At 38.4% G+C, this 20,324-nt stretch overlaps 1 protein-coding gene across 7 annotated transcripts; it reads left to right on the forward strand.

The window, feature by feature from the left end:
• The first annotated feature begins 3,411 nt into the window (after window positions 1-3,411).
• LOC149098871 (uncharacterized) lies at window positions 3,412-15,370 on the forward strand. Of its 7 annotated transcripts, none has more exons than XR_016203989.1 (7): window positions 3,414-4,058; window positions 7,681-7,807; window positions 8,261-8,401; window positions 8,964-9,089; window positions 11,759-11,944; window positions 12,232-13,070; window positions 13,399-13,433. XR_016203989.1 is itself a non-coding variant. In XM_089278742.1 (5 exons), coding segments are annotated over exons 2-5 (483 nt in total). In that variant the 5' UTR covers window positions 12,271-13,070; window positions 13,399-13,430; the 3' UTR covers window positions 15,200-15,370. The 7 variants fall into 7 exon arrangements, 4 of the variants coding, with proteins under 4 accessions (XP_089134870.1, XP_089134868.1, XP_089134869.1 ...); XR_016203988.1 differs by having other exon boundaries at window positions 7,717-7,807; XR_016203990.1 differs by lacking the exon at window positions 7,681-7,807 and having other exon boundaries at window positions 3,412-4,058.
• Window positions 15,371-20,324: the final 4,954 nt, after the last annotated feature.

A 20,324-nucleotide genomic window follows, 5' to 3' on the forward strand; every position in this document is an offset into this window, starting at 1 on the left:
CAAAAAATATCGCTGCACACTAAATCAAAGATATTACGAATGAAGTCAAACCAGCACTGCCAATGAAAGATGGAATGCACTCCTATAATTAACGCATGCACACCGCCAAAAAATTAAACGCACATTGCAAATAAAAGCAAAACGCACACCGCAAAGAAAAGTGATTTGCACACTACAAATGAAAGCAAAATGAAACCCCAAATTAAGTAAACAAAAAATCGCACAGCAAAAAAACTGAAGGCACACTGCAAATGAAAGCAAAATCATCACTGCAAACAAAAGTTAACGCACGCCGCAAATGAAAGGGAAATAAACTATGCGCGCTCATTGCAACGAGAAGGCCTGAGGCCTAGGTAGTAAGCTCTAATTCGCGCGCTTTTTCCTTGAGGTGACAACCAAGATGGTGTCTCATTATGTACAAGACGAAATTCGTGCAGCAGTCCGTGAGCAGGTTTTCCGAATGCTTGGTTCTCCTTCTACATCAGGAACGGGAAGCGAGATAAGTGAAGGTACCAGTCGTTCGACAAGTCTAGTGAACTCGGATTCCCCTGATCACTCGTCGTCGTCAGAACGTACTCAATCGTTCGAAGAGTTCTATCGAAAGCGTGAAGAGGAACGTCAACTCGGTTTTAAACCCCCCAAGAAGAAAATAAGAAAAAAAAAACCAAACAGTCCTGCCATTCCATGGGCACTACTTCACAGAAATCGGCAAATGTAGAAATAAAGGTTGGTTTGGCAGCCCAAACAGATGGAGTGATAAAGCTTCGTCGTGGGAAGACTCAGATCATTACAGTAAATTCGCTGGCCAGCAAAGAAGAGATCATGCAGGGGGCAGTGGCAAAACATGCCAGCTTTGATCAGACGTTTGACGAGACCGTTGCTTATGCTTTGCTATATCCGGACTTTCGGGAAGTGATTCATGTTCCTGGAACAAATGACAAGTTCCCACTTGCGGCTCACAAGCAAGCAATCGGCAAGGAATTCACGCGATTAACATTTTACGTTATACCTCTTGAAGAGTTTTATACTAACAAGTCAGATAAAAGTGACAGCGAAACTTTCGAAGGTGCTGCCAAAGAATCGCATTTGTGTACATATGGTTTCTGTGGGGCGTGTCGGAAAGGAAAGGCAACTGAGAGCACAGTTCTGGTTGTCGATGATATGAATGACGACAACGAAATGGATCGGTGCCCTTGGGCTTCCACTGGATCTGCCGCTGAGCCTTTAATTACGGGTCAACGAACTGGTAGGTTTCTCTATTTTTTTCTCGTCCTTGAAGAGTAGTTGAAGAAACTCGGTAACATTTAATCCAAAGAAGTCAAGGTGGTAGTCAAAACTCATGTGAAACTTGATATGAAGGTCAAAGGCTGATACGCAATTGTGCAATAGTCACAGTCTTAATCATAATGTGTGTGACCGGTGTGGGATAAGCACAAGCATAATACATAGAAATTTTGTTCTTTTCTTGTACTTGAGCTTTAATTTCAAATAAGTGATACAGCATGAAACAAAATAAGCACAAGCATATGATCTGTTGTCACCAGATCTCCTCTGATGCCACTGCACTTGTCTTGTTCACTTATGTTTGTTCCACAGGCTTAGGCCTTGTTGTTATCCACAAGTGTGGACAAGGCTTAATGTTTACAAGTTATTGTCACAAAAAAGAGTCACGTAACTGACTGAGGTATCCAATTTCTGCATTTTTCTCATTTAGTGTCTCCAAAGAATGTAGCCTTGATGTGACACAAAATGACAACAAAATGATAATTCTGATTACATTTCATTACAGAAGGAAGTGATGTACAAGTTTTGAAAGAAACTTTTCCAACAAACACAGAAGAAGAAATCATTCAGGCCCTTGAAAATGCTGGTTCAAGAGATGGAGCTGCTGAGAAACTCCTAGCGACTGAACTGAGCAGTGAACCAATTGATCCCATTTGTAGCGGAGCTACCGCGCGTCGAAGGCGCGCGAGCAGAGCCCCATTCCTTAGAAATTTTGGTAAACCCATCAAGCCGAGAAAATTTGGTCATGACGTCCCCGTACGAGCGAGCGAGCGAGCGAACGCCGTCCCTACAGACTGTGGGGGAGGGGGAGAGGAGCCTCGCGGTAACGCAAACTGGGGAACCGAGGAATGCTATCTTTTTTTGGCGGGATTTTTAAAGAAAAGAAAACTCATTTCTATTTGTCATGTCAACAAATGATAGCGGAGGTTGATCTAACGTTTTTAAGATGGGGTTGCACTGAAGCATAAAACTGAAACAGAAAACAAGAATTAACAGGCAAAGAAGTAGCGAAGAAGATCGTGAAAGAGGCCCTGTTAGGGGTAAATTCCGACAAGCGACATGGCCTTGAAACGGCGACATGAGAGCTATGAATTGGCGACGAACGACAGGCTACTCTAGCAAAATAGAAAAAGCGACACCAATGGCAAGATAGAGCGACAACGAATTTCGGAACTGAGAATGCAGTGATTGTTTTAAACGTCTGAGTCGAAGTGAAGACGCATTTCCAGAGTTTTAAATGTGTTTTCCTCTCTCATGTCGACGGGTCGTGAAACACAAACTTTCTTGTATATATGCTAAAACGTCCACGTCGAATAAATCGAGTCCGTTATTGCTGAGTATTTTTTCTCACTCTCAGCTAAGAGAGCAGTGGCCTAAAACGCCTAAAAACACGCTTAAGGAAAAAGGAAAGAGATCTTCGAAAGTCTGCTTCAACAAATGGCATTATGGAAGGAAAAGAGAGACAGGGGAAAGCTGCCAAGGTCTTCTCGTCTTCAGCAGAAAGTAAGGGTTACGCCAAGTTCAAAGAAATATTATAGATAGGAGAGGTTATCTGACTGAAGCCGTTGAGATTTTGAGTTAAAGAACGGTTGTTTAACATAAACATGATAAAAATAGTCATAGGTTCGATTGTACTTTAGGTCCAAATACTGACTGGAAAATCGCTGAAAATAGCAATTCCAAGCTTCTAAATTTCAAAATTTCGCGGGGAAGCATGCTCCCACATCTCCTAGGAGGTTAGCAACTTCAGCGCTCGAAAGCATGCCCAAGCCCATAGAAAGCATGTCCCCAATATGCCCCCCAGCATGCCCCCAGCCCCTTAAAAAATTTTGAAAAATTGAAGTAGCTAAGTAGTCTTCTCCTTCATTCTGAGTCGAAATGTGACTTACCTTAAAGTAAGCATTAAACCCACTGACCGGAGAAATGCTGGCTCTGCATAAGAATTCCTAGTGCTGAAAAGTGTTCGAAGTAAGTGCAAAGCATACAAGGAGTAAATTGTATCCAAAGAGATACTTAATTATATATGTACTGGACTAAAACAGTAAGGAACCTTCAATGCGTGAGAAATAATAGTTTCAGCGCGAGAGCGCAAGATTGAATTCGTTTGTTTGAGCCTCATGCTCAATGCGTGAGACTTGAGAGCACTGTGTCGGTTTCTTTTTGTAATAAACAAAGGTATTACGATGTGTTATACGTGTAGCTTCGTTTTAATTGAACAAGGTTAAATTTCCCGACCCAACTCCTCTGAGACGAAATTCCGACAGGCGACATAGTAATCTTGCGAAATGCCGACATGGCCGGTGGCGAAATTCAAACAGGGGACATGGGTACCCCCCCTAACAGGGCCTCGTGAAAAAGAGCAGGCCAGCGCTGGGGAAGGAGGCGAAACAGTAATGAACACTGCTGTGACTTATGGCGAGTCAAGGACTAGAGAAAGGGGATGAAATAATACGGAACAATGCCGTGAAGCAAAGCTAACGAGGACTATAGAAAGAGACGAAATACCCGACGACTACAGAACTGCTCAAGTTAATTCGCGCGTCGCGTCGAGATGCCGTGCAGCCGAGCAAGAAAAGTCACATGATTAAAATCAGGTGACGAACTAGAGAAATCTGTGTTTAGAGTAATTGCAAAACAGAAAACACAGTGGAAAAAAGTGGTTGATTCGTTGATCTATCGAAAAGATTAGATCAGTTCGGTTCAGTCTTCACAACTTTTGCTGCAAATTCCTGCCCGGAAGATTTACACTGGCCGAAGTGAATTGCCAACTTGAGGTAAGTGACGTTTGTTGTGGCGTTTGCTATGGAAATTATGAAGTTGCCTCGGCGAGGTAAGGTTATTTTCAATAGGAATCCTTTTTAAAGTCTTCCTTATTTGAATTAAGCCATGCTGTGGGGCATTTTACAAATTACATAGGTTTAATTTCGCTCATAACAATAACACGTGAGTGGCTTTGTGGAGGTTGTTGTAAGTTGCATATTGTAAACAAATCAAGTTTTGTCTCGAGTTTCGTCGTCACGTTAAAAAAAAAAAAACTGTATTTGTAAACACTGCCGGGCGAGTTTTGAAGTTTTCTCTGTGTTAGTTGGCACAACCGCTTCCTAGACTACAAAAATTTCTTAAACCAAGATAGGTCAACAAACCATTTTAAGCCGAAGCGAACAGGATTTGCTAAATTTACTTTTGACGTTCCTATGTGAATATTTACATCTTGTGATTACAAAGTATTTCCTCGTTTTGTTAGTTCAATTTATTCAGTTTGGCAAATGCTTGGGGGGAATTTCCAGGTTAATTTGGTTGAAGACTGGTAAAGTTACCGCCGATAAAATGACTGTAAAGGTAAATTAAGCCGTCGGCAAAAATACACACTGTGATATTCAAATCTATGCTTCAGCGTGAATAATTGTTAAACTTTAACACTGCAAGCTTAAACGAATTTTTTTCATCTTTTCTTTCATTCGGTCAATCTTCATTGAGAAGGGAGTTTGCTGTTTGATACTCAGATGTAATGATATGCATATTGTGTTTATAATGTAGATTTCCTCGTTTTATTTTGTTGTTGTCCAGTTAGTTCGGTTTGGTGAAATGCTTGCAGTCGAAATGTCGAGTAGACGATTATGCATGTAAACCCTGTCGGCAAATAAAGCTCTACTTCGATTTTGATTTGCTATTTCATTTTATTAATGCCACTGCTTTTGGTTGGGGGTACATGGCCCCTATTTTCCTAATGAAATGTTATTCCCCAGTGTGGTATTTACACTTACGGAAATATTCCATAAATATGAGATAGGACTAATTTAAAAAAAAATGCTTAGAGCTTTACTCGGTAATGAACAGTGAAAATGGCATTTACATACTTAGAAAAAAATTTAGGTCATAGAAGTCCTTGCCCTGACCATTTCTCGGTAATAAAAATAACTTTTCAGGGCTCGAAAAATATTTGAATTCCACCTTGCCCGTTGGGCAATTAACTCTCAAATTTTGCTTGCCCAGGGCACTTCCCCGCTTGCCCAAGTTTTCAAACTCATTAATAATTCATGAACCCCAAATGGAAGTCAAACTACAGGCTTGTTTTAATGCACTACTACTAATAATAATAACTTTATTTAAGTGCCAGGGTATGTAAGTATTTAGCTTACAGAAGCTAATTGGGGACACTACTGCGTTACAATAGATTAAACCCATCTTGACTGTAGTCCTCTTAGTGCTGATCACTTTCATGTTTACGCCAGTATATTGCAATGTTTCCACAACTTTTAACTTCTTCATCCCGCTTTTAGGAAGTTGTACGGTTTGTAATGATTAATGTGGATGAACTCCCAAGTTGTTGTTGTTCGTTCGTGAACTTACTCCCTAGTTCCTGTATTACACACTGGATATCTTCGTTATTATACAGCCTTGAATCAATTTGTTCAATTCGCCAAAGATCGTGTTCGACTCTTTGAATGTTCACCTGCATCTTGTCTAGCTCCACGAAATCATTGTGAAGAGAAGCGCGAGAAATTTATAACACGCAGAATTAACAACAAGTCGCCTTCCCACTTCAGTGTTGACACAGGCACAGTGTCGAATTTGAAAAGGTGGCGAGAGCATATTTTTTCATTTGGGTGAATGAAAAATAGTTTCAGTCGAGGGAAAACATCTTCGTTTGAAAGAAACACTACCAGGTATTTTAAGTCATCTTCTAGGAACTCTGAAAGTATTTTGATGACTTAGTTATCCATTTCTTTTTAATAACATAATACTTTTCATTTTGCGCAGTGGCGCCTAAGTAAGTTATCACTGGAAAACTTGCATGTTTCGCCGAAAACAGAGATTTATCTGGATTTTAGCATCAAAAACGCTGGCTACGCTTTTGCAGTAGAAATATGCGACTTCTCTTCGCATACAATTTCTACAGCTTTAATATATCGTTGTTGAGTTAAGCTTTGTACAGAGAAACTGGAAAATGCTCGCAGAAAATTGCTAAAATTTAAAGAAATAAACACAGCGTTTTCGTGCCCAACGCAGCTATTTTAATCCTGGAAGGAAATTTGATCGCGGCAGATTTTGATCACGTGCTAGGCAACCACTTGTGAGCCATGAGCGCGTGTCACGCAATCAACAAAACAATGCTACAAATTGTAATTTTCGTCAAGCTTCATCTAAACACTTGATTACCCTTGAGCCTAAAATTTACCTTTTCTTCCCAAAATCGTTATCAAAGATTTACTCGGCGAATGGCTTTCCTGGGTCCTTGCCTGTGGGGCAAGTAAGGAGAGAAAGTTACTTGCCCAAAGGGAAAATCTACTTGTCCCGGATGAACGGACGGGGGTTTTCTCAAGCCCTGCTTTTACATATAAACATTCAAAATTTAGTTGGTGAGAGTGCATTCCTCGCTCCACTCTCTCTCTGCTCTCTTCTTCACGCTAATTTTTTGATTGAGTAACTTATTAACCAAATGTCACTGACTGTTTTCTTTGTTGTGCTTTACTTTTTTGCTCATGGAAGAAAGTTTCAATTTCTTCCTGCCTGTTTCCTTTGTCCTGTCCAGTACCAATTTGTTTCGTATAACTTTGTGAATTCTCTATTCTCATAAAATTTTATCTCGTCAGGGTAATAGAATTCACTCTCAGAGTGTTCAATCATCGTTTTCAGTCGCTACAATTTTCAGGAAAAAAGCATTGGTTTCCTTAATTTCCTTTTGCTTTGTTTTAGGACCTTTTAGCAGGGCGGTAATAATTATTTGGCCCATGGGCATTGTGGGAGAATAATTTTCAAGTAAAGAATTAGATTCGTTTTAGCATAGTTATGATTTTAGTGTTAAGTATTTTTAAATTATTATAAATTGGGCATTTTATTTTTATTTTTGTCACACGTGATGTTTTACGATTTTACCGACATATACATGTACCATGTAAATGGAAATAATGCACTAGACAATCAGAGTGTGCATTACATTGGCTCAAAATGCAAGCCATATATAACAAATGTGTGTAAAAAATATTTTTATGACTGAGAACTGGACAGGGCAAGAACTTCTCCTTCTTTTGTAAATATAATTATTAATTCCTCTCAGCCCTGTCAAAATGTCATGCAACCTAGAGTCCATTATTTTCCACCATACCTGACACAGAAGCTCACGAAATCCTAACAAATAACTAACATGAGTGTATCTCTGGCCTTTACTTTGTACTACATGATTGCATATTCTGTTATCCTGCCTAATAACTGCTAGAAACAATTTTGACAGAGCTGTTTCAACAGTTTCAGTTAAATTGATTTCCAGTTAAACAGCACTACATGTAGCAGTGTTATAATGAATGTGCATTATGTGTAAATAATGTACATTGTACATCATGTAAAGGTATGTGGTGAGTGACAAAGGCATAACATTTCATGCATTTGCCTTTTCAGGACAAATTATATAACAGTGACATTTTAATTTAATAGATGTGATCAGAAAAATAATGAGTATTGTCCAGGCAGTATCAGTTTATGGACGGCATATGCAGACAGTAAGAGGTGCTGTAAGCATTACTAGGTAATTAAGTTGGTTTTATGCTTGTGACTTCTTGTACTTGGATTTTGTGTCATTTCGTCACAAGAATAGGTAATGAAAGATGCATTAGTTGATGCAATTTATTTTCAAAGGCAAACTTAAAAGTCTGCCTATGGTGGATACCGGTTGTGTGTAAATTGAATGTAAAGCAAACACACAGTTAAAGATGTACATGCATGTTAATATTGAATAATCTGAAATTTCAGCGAGTTTGAAAATGTATTATATCTATGACAGTTCTGAGGTGAGGGCTGTTACATGTACATGTAAATGGCTCATGCTCGATTTTTCGCTTGTTATGATTTAGCTGCTAATATGTACAGCTGTACTGTAAATTAATTTTAATTGTCATCTGTTGGTGTGCGACGATATACACCAATATTCAACCAAATAATGTACAGTGTAAATCAATTAACCAAATTATGCTGTTTTCAGTTGACCAACGCTGCTACATGTACATTGTAATGTGATGTTGAAGCGCACAAATTTACAAACATGCCCGGTGTCAACTTGTCAAATGTATGAACTGGCCAGCCAGTCTAGATTACAAAACTTTCTGAAAGTTGGCCTTACCAGGTAAGATATTTCTTGAAGCATATTTTGTAATTAATGATTTCTCAGACATTGTTTTCTTCAAGAAAAGATTCATACCCCACATGGAGGTTTTTTTCTTTAAGAGCTCCCTTCTCCTGTTATTTTGGAATTTCTAATAACTGGCCATGAGTGGGTGTTGGGTGTGAATATCTTCTGGAAGTGCACACTCAGGTTAAGTCAGCAAGAACATTAGGATTTATCCTGACAAAGTCTGATTTTCAGTTATATGTACAATCAAACAGCCTGGATAGCCCTTTGATTGGGACTGTACACATTGTTGTACTGCAATGTTCCAGTTTCTTGTTTAAAGCAAATTGCATGTGCGCTCAAAAGCAAGTTCATAACAGTTATATACATGTATGTTTGCTTTGCATCTCAGGGCAGAGCCTGCCACTGAGAAAGTTTTGGTACCATCCGCCTTAAGCATTTGATTCACTACTGTAGACACTCAGTAAACAACTAGCAATGAAGTACACTGTATATCAATGAAAGGAATGTCATCTGTTGGTTATAAATTATAGTTGATATGTCTTTGTATGTTCAGTGGTGTTCAAGTAGTAGCTATATACGGTATGATTACATCCCTGTTCCTGTCAGTCAATATACGAACAGTGTACACATGGGCAGCCTGGATTAAAACATCAAAGATTTTCAAAGCAACCATAGCCAGGTGAGATATTTCTAAAGAAATATAAATTCAAGGTCCTTATGATTGCTTATAGGGATTGAATTTTATTGCAAACAATATCTAGTTACTGAGTGTATTTTTCTTGTGTACTAATTGTTGTAGAACACAGAGACCACTGTCATGACAGAGATATTAATGTGTGAAAAGTTCCATAAAAAAATGCACTGGGAGCAAATTAAATCATCATAGATGCAGCTTCTGAGAGATCTCCAATGTTAATGGAACATACATTGTACAAACATATAAAAGAGTTCGATAATTTATTACTTAAGATTGTAATGCTTTGTTTGGTTTCTCTATATTCACAGACAACTTGATGCCATAATAATTTCTACACTCAAAGTTCATTGAACAAACTGACTTGGAAGTTGAGTTCTGCAACACACACTGTGTGTAGTAATATCATACAGCTGTAGCTGCAACATTGTGACAGATAAACTGTATTACATTATTGAGAAACACCTATGATACATGTATTAACTAATGATTTAAAGTGTCTGTTAAATTAATCAGTTTTTCTTAGAGATAATTTACTCATCATGTCATGGTTTATTTAAATAATTACTTTTTGACTTAAAAATGATTTATTGTGCTTGGTTTCTGTTGCTCTTAAATCAATTTTGTGATAACCTGCATTGGGCATGGCATAAATTAATATTTTGCCAACATGAAATGGAGAACTGGGTCTTAAGCAAAGTTGCAGGACTGGTATTTTTGTAGAAAGAAAGATTTGAGAAATTTGTGACGTTCTACTGACAGCCTTGCCATTCGCAACGTCCAGTAAGGTTGATTTGTTCCCTAGTGTTGTAGAAACAGTGTTCTCTAATGTATAAATCATTTTAATCTGTTGTTTAAATGATTGCCTTATAACTCCATATCCAGCCTTGGTGCATGCAGGATATTGATGTATTGTTTATCCATTTTGCTGTAAATTAGCCTTAATAGATGTGTCAATCAAAACATATCTTTGATATGCTGGCTTTTTCTGACAAATGTACCTATGCCTCATAATCTTTGAGTGCGTTTGGTTGTGTAGTGCAGACAAAATACACGTACATAATATAACTTACTTATAGCTTACTTACAATTCTAATGGTATAATTTAATCAGAGCAAAATTAATTAATGGAACCCAATAACAGCTCCTGTAGTCCACAATCTCAGTCGAGAAAAAGAACAAATCACATTGGAATTGAATAATAAAATTATTATCAGAAGCCTATGCAAGTATTCATGATCAGAAACAAAATATCATATTTATCGTTCATGCCAGAATGATTTTGCTTATACTTATACTTTGAGAGATGGTGCAAACCCTTTCAGCAGGAGGAGACTCCATAGAAAAATGAAGATAGCTAACTATCTTTGGAGATCAAGTTAGAAAACAAAACTTTTTATCTTTTTACATGTGTATACTACTTTTGTATTTTTGTGAGATTTCATTTGGTAGAAATTTGGGGACTGTACACTGTATATTGTAACCACTGCATTTCAGTCATTAACCCCACAACAAAAAAATGTGTAAACTTCTTTTGTGCAGGAGTCCTAATTGTTAACTAAGAAAGAATGTAATGATTAATAACAATGTCTTGTCTTTCTCAATAAGAAAGAACAGGAAATGCCACCAAGAAGCACAGAAGACAGTTCTGTTATGTGATCAACATTTTTGGTGGCTCCCCTGAAATGCTTGAAATCATGGCTCTATTTTCATCATCACACCATCTTACACCTTAATCTGCTGATGTAATCCTAGTTTGGGCTGAAACTATAAAATCGCTTGCAGTTTACTTCACATACATGTACAGGTTGGATTATTTTCATCAGTAACAACATTCCAAAAAAATAACTGACAAGGGCCTCTTTTAGGCTTGGCTAAATCTGTATATTAGGTATGTAGTCCAAAGGGGAGAGAGGGAGGGGAGTTGATACACCATCTCACTTGTGAGAAAGGTGAGAGCAGTTATTTTCAGCTCAAGCATAAATTCATTATTGCATTTTTAGAGATATGGATTGATGTCTTTCTTTTAAATGTGTTTGTTTCATGCCAGAATGTACTTTCCTCTTGAACTTCAGGACTTGAACAACATTTTGATTAGCAGTGTTACAAAACTCTACCCATATCACTTGCCCATATTCACTGTGTGGTTTAGGCATGAATTGAAAAGTGGATGTTTTGCATCCATGCTTCTTCATAGAAGCTACAGCAGGTTTTCCTTTAATTTCAATAGTGAGAATCCATTAAATCCATCTGACTTTAAACTTGGTTCTCAACAATGTTGTTATAAATTTTGAAGCATTCAATAATGCTTTCTTGTCAAGTGCTGGTTTACTTTTCTTTTTGCTCTGGGAACCATTACTGGGATGGAAAACAAGTCCATCACAAATAACCTGTAAAATACTTATCACATCTCACTCAAAGTCTGTTTCATTTTTTTTCTTTTCGGCTAAGCACATTGCCAGTTTTTTTTTTTCTTTACTTGCTTGTTTGCTTATTTTTCTTGTTCTTTTTTTATTGACTAATTAAGTGCTTTTTTGTCCTTAGCCTCCTATATGTCAAAATTAATATCCTTTACTCAACCCGATTAGCTTTTTAGTGATTACTGAGTACATTAACCTAATTTGGTCTCAAAAAATAATATTATTTTTCCACAGCCTTGATGATATCTTAAGCATCCTCTACAGAAAAGTTAAACAACAGGAACGAATCGATGTAAGAGTTAACAGACAAGATCTTTTGTGGGATGGCATCATCATCAAGTTCGGAGGGTGTGTTGAAAGTACAGTTCTTTGGAGAGTCTGGGATGGACACTGGGGGACTGCAGAAGGAGTTTTTATCTGGTAATTTAGACAGTGATATTAATTTCAGTAATCTGTTTTTGCCAAAATAATTATTAGAATGCAGGGAAACCTCAGGAATTTTTTTCACTGTGTGGGTGGCTGTAACTCAGTTATTTAATGGAGATAAATATATGTCCCTTTGTTGAGCTTTAATTGAGCTGGACAAAATAATTTATTTTCCTCCATAAATATCAAGAACATACATAGAAGTAAGATGTGTCTTGTAACTAAGTCTGTTTGATTAGCATACATTTGAAGACTTTTTCTTTAAATATTATTTTCTACAGCATTTGTTGCAGCTGTCCAGACCAACTTATTTGAGGGCACAGAACACAGCGGTCTGTTACCTGGACCCCATGTTGAGGCTGTGGGTAATGGCTCTTTCAAAGCCATTGGACAAGTCATGGCAATGTCAGTTCTCTAGGAGGGTCCACCACCTGCCTTCTTAGCTAACTGGGTTTACAACTATCTGTGTACTCCAGAAATCACAGACATATCACTAGCAGATGATGATATTGTTAATCCAGATGTCAGGACTTAAGTGAAATGGATAATAATATTCGCTTGTACAATGGCTTGACATAAAGCTTTACATTTGTATATCTCAGCTCGTTTTGCTACTGATTTGCACAACATTCTCACTTTCTTACATGGATTACTTTTGTGCTGTATATTCATCGAAAATGTCTTGTATATCATCCTCATTTTATTTCTGTGATTTAAATTTAACAGATTAGAGTAATACAAAACCTGCATATATTTAGCATGACTTTCCAAAGTTCATGCAAAGGTAGTTGGCAAAAACAAAGCAAAAATTGATGACAGTACTTTAAAATTCTCCCAAAACTCTCTCTACAGAATGTTCGTTTACATCAGAAAAAAGGCCATTTTATTCTTTATTTTAAAATGCTAACAAACTGCAGAGAGAGATCATAGAAGTAAGTTATTTATACATGTAATAAGTCTTAGGTATTAAACCACCTCTGACAATATGTCACCAGGTTAAAGAAGTGAACTGCCATGAAGAACTACAAGTCATTTACCAAGATGATGCAGATATGGATGTTTTAATGAATACTGGCTTTACATCCAAAATTTCTTGGGAGAAAAAGGACAGTATTGTAAGGTACAAGCATTTACAGTATCCTAAGATGTATTTAACTGTTGCGTTTTTGCATGTAATTACTTCATTTGAAATGCTACATCCATGTCCTTTGTCAATTGTGGACTACTTTGGCTAAAGGCAGCGATTCTCTGTAACTCCATTGAAATGCTGCAGCATTTTCATGGATTAAACAATTACAAATAACTAGAACATTTTCTCTGTGTATTTAAAAGATCAAGGAAAGACATGTAGTTAGTTGGGAGAATGTCAAACAGGAATGGAAACAGCTGAGAGTGGTTCAGTTTTGCACTGTTCTCCCTAACTTGTACCTTTGTTTCTATAACTTCAGGAAAACACCCTGAAATCTGAAATGTGAAATAGATGTAAGTACTGATTATCTAACAGTTTTTAAAGAAACTATCTAGGGATCAGAAACTTTTCCGCATTTGTTCACTTCGAATTTAACAGTGATATTGCATGTCATGGTTGACTTTGCATATGTAACAGAGAGAATTTGTTTTTAGGGTTATAACACTTCAGAACACCATTATGCGAGTGAAAGCTGAGCTTGATCAGATGAGAGAGTGGTTGAAGCTTCAAGGTTTTCTGAGATATATGGAAGAATATTCATCACTGATGCAAAAACTCTTTGTACCAGGAGAGGATTACAATGTAAGAGTTTCCTGGATGACACCTGCCTTGTTTTTTGTTATCTTTGTTAAGTTTTCCTTTCTCCCTTTTAATCACTTGTGCTGTTTATGTCCCTCACTAAGTTTGGAAGATTTTGCCATTCAAAGGGATGAGCATTTGAGTTTATTGATGTACCTAGACAGCTATGTTCCACACAATCAGTCATATATCCCCTGTCTTGTTATTGCTGTTCACCTCAATCCTTTGGCATATAATTTTTGTATTTAAGTCTTTACTATACAGTAGTCTTTACTGTATAACTGAACAGTTAATTGATTTCCCAAATGAATTCCCAAAGTTACTGGTCTGATTAAATTTTTGGTTTGAATGCAGGTCACATCTACATACTTGAGGAACGCGTTAAATGCTGAATACTCGCAATCAGGGTCCACAAACAAAGTACAAGAAACAGCTGTAACGGCTCATTTCAATCGATACGTTGAAGAAACAGAAGACAGTAGTGAGTACCTTATTATCTCAAATCTGCCAGTTAATGCAAAAATTGCAATTGTCAAAATGAGTGTATATTCCTTACATGTAATAGCGATTTTAATCTCCAAATCTTTAGGATGCCAAAGTGAGTCAGGGTTTCCTATAAAAGTTCACTTTTGGAGAAAGTGATAAATGTTATCGATTTTTTTTTTTAAGAAAATACCATATATGGGGACATGCTGCCAGGACATGGCCATCATTCTCCAAGAGCTAACAGCTAATACTCCCCCCAAAAAGGCCAGGGATCTCATGGGTACCAATTTTATGCTGATTGTTACCACTGAGGGTTCTTCAACCCTAAATGACTGCTGCTAGAGCTGCCCTGGTACCTTTTTGGGGGCCTTTAAGTTTATGGATGTAAAAAATGAAAGTAACCGTAAAGGTTTTTTGTTTTGCAAATAGCTTTTGTTTCTGAATTATTCCCTTTTAAACAGTAATGCCAGTGTTTTTTTTTTTTTTTAATTTGTGCCTCTGAGGAGGCAACACCCATTAAATGAGAGTCTGGTACCTTTGAGGTGAAATGAAGTTGCTGTTGTTGTTCTTGTTGTTTTAGGGGTGTTTTTAAAATTTTCAACAACCACACCTGCAATATTTATAGGGGGGTAACTTCTCTTTCCTGGAGTTAGTATATCTCATTTTGTGTTTCACTCATAATCTAGAGAGTGAAAAGAGACCTATCATAAACCAGTATTGATAGATTTGTTGCTAATTGTCAGTATAAACTAGTACTGATAGCTTTTTATATTTTGTCTTATTGTACAGGAGACAATGAGTCTACCGACAGCCCTGTGAGTGTTAAAGATATTTTCCAGTTTCTTACTGGGAAAACCACGAGGCCAATTTTACCCTCAGAGAGGAATAGTTTTGGCATAACACTAAAATTCATTCATTGCAGCACTGACCACCAATTTGTTTCCCAACGGTTTCTACTTGTGTCCATTGGGTACAGTTACCGGTGGCTCACATGACCACATACAGTGATTTTAAGTTTAACATGGACACTGCAATAACACGAAAAGACCTTTGGCAGAGTTTAGATGACCTTTTATTGTCTCCAAGTGTTGGCCAAAGCCATTTCCGACAGAATGTAGAGTGTTAATTAGTAATATGGTTTCAATAAATTTGTTAAAATTCTGTAACTTGCAAGCAGCCTGTTGTTGGGATTACATGCATTTGTCATTGAAGATGGGTTGTTCAAAATTCTCAGTGTATCTCAGACATAGATGCAGAAATGAAATATAATAAATGAACATGCAAATTACACCAGGAAGGTGAAATGATACCCATATCCCATTGAAGAGGATACCCCTCACCATTTTATGGTGAGAAGTGATTGTGTTGTTCCAGATAATATCCATACTCCTCCCGCAGAGGTTTGTTGTTGGTTTGACCCCAGCCTTCCGGATATTCCAGTTTTGGTTCAAACTTTTTTCTTTGAAGATTTTGGATTTGGAAAGTCCCCTCCCCCATGGACTTTCCAAGGCCTTGGGGTGAGTAGGGATATTTTCTGGTGCCCCACAATATGTTATTTGGCTGATAGCAGTGCATGAACTGTTTTGTTCTTGCCTCCTTCCTCTCTCCACAGGAGTCCTTAGCAAAGTGTTTTCCCTGGTCACAGAACATGAGAAATTTAGGGTTCACTTTTTGCGAACTTGATTAGCTTCTCAAAAAGAATTCCTGCTTCCAGAATGCTTGTGGCGTGGGATAAGCTATGTTTTTCCATGACGTATTGAAAATACTCGCAGAAAACTAGGTTGGTTTCATCATATTCATTATCGAATCCTTCAAACCTATTTTCCATTTCTGTGATCTCGTGTGGGGATACTGGAACCAAGCAGTCGCTGTGTCCAAAATCCTAAGGCAGGAAGTTCATCATGTAGGGAACACCGGAAACAGTGGCATGCTTTGACTTCCTGATCCGGTGACTGTTCCAATATTCCTTTACCTTATCCAGATCAGTCTGGAGCAGATCAGCAAAACAATTAAAAAATTTTAAACGCCATAGCGTGTACTATTGAGTTATGGATGCACGCGTGAGGTTGCTAAACACGAAAGAAGCGTAAGAGTCGCACGAGGCGATAGCCGAGTGCGACTCTAGCTTCTTGAGTGCTTAGCAAACCTCCCAAGTGCATCCATAACTCAATAGTGTACGCTATGACGTTTACCATTTGTTTTATAACATAACATTGAGACATTGGAACAACAGAAGTCCTTTTATTGAGCTACATCACAAAAACATGTTCGTGTAGTCTTACATGACAAGAGAAAACAAGCGCGCGAAAATTCATTCATGACAACCGACTGCACACCAGTAACTCGATAAAGTTTCATATTCACACAACTGTGAAGACAGTTTCGCATTTCTGGGAGAAGGACGTCGACCATTACTTTGGAAACAATGCCTGTCAAAAGATTTGCTTTGTGAACATTAGCACACACGTCAGCAGCGTACACCCATGGGCAAATAGTAGACGCTAAATTAACCAATCAGAGCGCGCGCTTTGCTTTAGTTATGTTATAAAACCAAATAGCCTCTTTATGCAAGTCTGGTCAGATCGAGAATATCCGATTCATGAAGGTCTTGAAAGAAGTCGATCCGCCAACTTGAACGTTGTTTCCTGTAATGTGACCATTGACATTCAATACGTTGATTCCTAGTTCTCGATACATACTTGTGAGACTTCGATCGTGCATATTCATCCAATCCTTCAGCCCTCAAATAGCACTGTATTCCAGCAACCAGACCGTTTTCAGTGCCGGGGTCAGTATAGACGCGCATTGGGCATCCGTGTACTGCCTTGACATGCTTGATGAAGTAGCTTGCTTTGGATTTGGATTTGCTTTGGACACTTTGGATTTTTGTTCGATAGTTGGACCTCGAGTCAAATAATTCTTCGGCTAAAGCCGTCGACACATGTACAGCCGTGAATGGAAAAGCCAAACGGCTTTAGTTTATCGTACCCGTCCATGTGCCAGCAGAAGTTGGATCCAGGTGACACATACATCCTGCGCTGAAGGCAACGGCTCCTTCTGTGTTCCACTCCCCTAGGATCGAACTCCCTTAATAATGACTCTACTAATCGCCGAGGAACATTAATCCGGTGTCTGAGACGCAAGACATGCCACATAGTCCTGTAGCCATTAAGGCTATCAGGACCAGTACATATTTCTTGTAAAATGAGATCCCTGACGCGTTCCTTGAGCTCCTCGTCTACTTTTTCACGTCTCTTAAGAGCTTCTGCCTGAGAGACCGGGGCAGACTTGGAAATGAAGGTCCGCCGATTTCGCTTAAAATTGGTACACAAAGTCGTTATGTGGACTTATGCAATATGCCAAAGTTTCAGGTTCAACGACCTTCTTTTAGCCAAGTTCTGGATATCAGCCTCTCAGGGGTCCCCAGAGGCAGATTTTTACTGTAATTTTGGCCACTTTTCAATCTCTCGTTTAGCAACGTACAATTAATTTCAGACAAAACCAAAACCATAATTGTAATGCCCTATCCTTAGGCTTCTATGGGTAAAAACATTCGCTCAAGGGAATTTTTTGATAGCCTGTGGCTGTGATCACGACTTGGTCCTATTTGAAGCATATGGGAAGCAACCGGAAATGGCCTGTTTTTCAGACCGCATATTTTCCATGCCCATGTTTTATATTGTGAAGTCTTAGTATCCCTGCAAAGTTCAGCCCTTAGTTTAGTAATACCAAGAAAAAAATACTAAGGTTGAGGCTTTTTTACTACGAGACACTTTTAAAGAAATTACCTACTACGCACCTCCTGTCAAACTCTTAATTACTTCTTAGGAGAGATTTTTAGACACAAGCGGCACAATTAACAAACAAAATCAATGATCCCAAAGTAAATTATTTAAAGGAAATATATATTTTCAAACCATAAACTAGAAATTAATTTTCCTACTGACGGATTTGAAACTAAATTTTATGTACCATTTGTACCCTGTACCCAGGGGACTGGAAGGTGAGGGGAATCTTTATACGTCGATAACAAGAAAAGTACTCAAAATACAATGAAACAAGTTGTTTACTGAGTGTATAAGTTAGGTGGCAAAAGCTCAGAAAAAAAGCCTTATTGATGGGGCTCTGCCTTGTTTCCGTGGCAACCTTGCTTTGTCAGGCTTAATTACCCTAAGTTTGACTTTTCTCATCTAATTCTCTGTTTTTTATTGACGTTTTCAAGGTTTTTTGGGAAAAACATAGTTTTTTTGCACCTTTTAATTCCTTTAGTGCCCTTTCTCTTCTCTTTTAATTTTGTTATACCTGGCAAAAACGATATTTTGATTTCATGGAATAGCCATGAAATGCAGACCGGTGGATTCAATATTACGGATGTTTTGAAAGTTATGACATTCTGACGTCACGTGCCTTCATAGCTGACTATTCACAATGGTTAGAATTTTAAGCCGTGAGTTTTTTTCTCCTTTCCCCTGTCAGAAGATCACAAATACCCTGTGTGACTAGTGGTGCCCAAATTTCCGACTTAATTGTGACGCACCCAGAGATGCTTCCCTTCAAGCTTCCGTCCTAGCTCCTCTTTGGTATCGATTCTAAATAAGAATACCAGCGTTACAATAGAGATTGAAAGTAAGCAAGCCTCGTGATACAATAGAGGGCCAAATTACTTCCTATTTTTGCCAGGGGATTACATTGTTTGAGCATGATACACGAGGCGTCTCCGCTGTGATTTAATATTGGGCATGTGAAACTACTTAATTCATCTCCAAGCCCTTTCGACTTTTCAAGTGAAACAACATCCAATATGGCGTCGAAAATGTTAGAAATTGATTTGTGGGTGGGTAGACAATTTAAGTTAGAGATATTTTGTTTAAGTGTGTATGCAGATGATGATGGAACAACGATCCTTGAACCAATTGCAATGGAACGAATTAAAGACATTAAGGCGTGTAAAAAAATCTTTGAACGTGCGAAATAAATTTATGTCTAATGAACATGCATGCAGTCACTCTACCCTTGGATACTTATGGATGCAATAGGTATTGCAATGCCGAGCGCCTGAAATATGCTATCTGAAACGTCAGCAGTAACCTTCTTTGATTTCTTTAATTTCTTTATTCTCCTTGATGGAAAGGGTGCTGACATGGCCCACTTTGGTCACGCAAACAGGTGAATTTTCGGCGGTGAAGTGGGCAATCTTCTTTAATTCACACTTTAACTTCCATTCAGGGAGATTGTGAACTCTATAGGACGTGGCCAGTTTATTAGTACGAGTGCTCACTTTAATTTGACCAGCAGGTGGGTAACATCTCGATCTAACGTCGCTAATGGGAGAGTCACAGCAGGCTTTGATGTCTTGTTATCTCATGCCCCGCATATGTCATCTTCTTTCCAAACAGGACACTGTATAATCATGTTTTCAGTTTTCAAGGAGACTAAATTGTAATAGCCAGACTTTTTCGCTCCTCTGCCTTTCAAGCACACTCAAATGATAGTTTCTTTCCTTTCAAATAGACAATCCAGCCGGCAAGATGTCCACGTGCTGGCCATATATTCATTCCACAGTTGCATTTTATCAATTTACGACAGACTGAAGTAAACATGTAACGTAGTAACGCGTTCAGATTCTATACAAAACTGGTAATTGCCTAGCACATAGCACGGTAGCGGCCTAATGGTTAGCGGGCTGGACTCCGGATCGAGCGCTCCTGGTTACTAGGGCGTTGTCATGTCGTCTTGGAAAAGGCAATTTTCTTTCACAGCGTCTCTCTCCACGCAGATGTATAAATGAAAGCCGGTGATTATCATCCTGTCCAGGGAAGAAGAGCAATAACCAATTTAAGCTCCAGCGGGCATGACGCACTGGACTTTGTGACGACTTACCATACTACCTACACCAAGCATACTGGTCGTCCTTGGGATTATCGCTTCTTATTATGGAAATCGGAGTTAAGCGCCAGCAATCCTACCACTAGGGTGCTATAAGCAGTAGTCTTTGAAGGAAAATCCACTTCTCCCCTGCCCTATCTTTGGATATTTGCAGTACACCGACTTAGTCTGGATCTGTGCGCACTGAGAAAGCAACAAAAGGAAAATCCCGATGGAGAAAGGGAAAGTGTGCCA

Source organism: Orbicella faveolata, unplaced genomic scaffold (genome assembly GCF_042242905.1).
Source record: "Orbicella faveolata isolate gen_17 unplaced genomic scaffold, um_ofav_v1 contig_46, whole genome shotgun sequence".
Taxonomy (NCBI): domain Eukaryota; kingdom Metazoa; phylum Cnidaria; class Anthozoa; order Scleractinia; family Merulinidae; genus Orbicella; species Orbicella faveolata.

Excerpts from the sequence above, each read along its gene's own strand:
- LOC149098871 (XM_089278741.1), top strand. The coding sequence starts at position 13,003 with ATGGATGTTTTAATGAATACTGGCTTTACATCCAAAATTTCTTGGGAG. Across the intron at positions 13,071-13,573 it reads AAAAAGGACAGTATTGTAAG|GGTTATAACACTTCAGAACA; the intron begins GTACAAGCATTT and ends ATTTGTTTTTAG. Across the intron at positions 13,722-14,072 it reads TACCAGGAGAGGATTACAAT|GTCACATCTACATACTTGAG; the intron begins GTAAGAGTTTCC and ends GTTTGAATGCAG.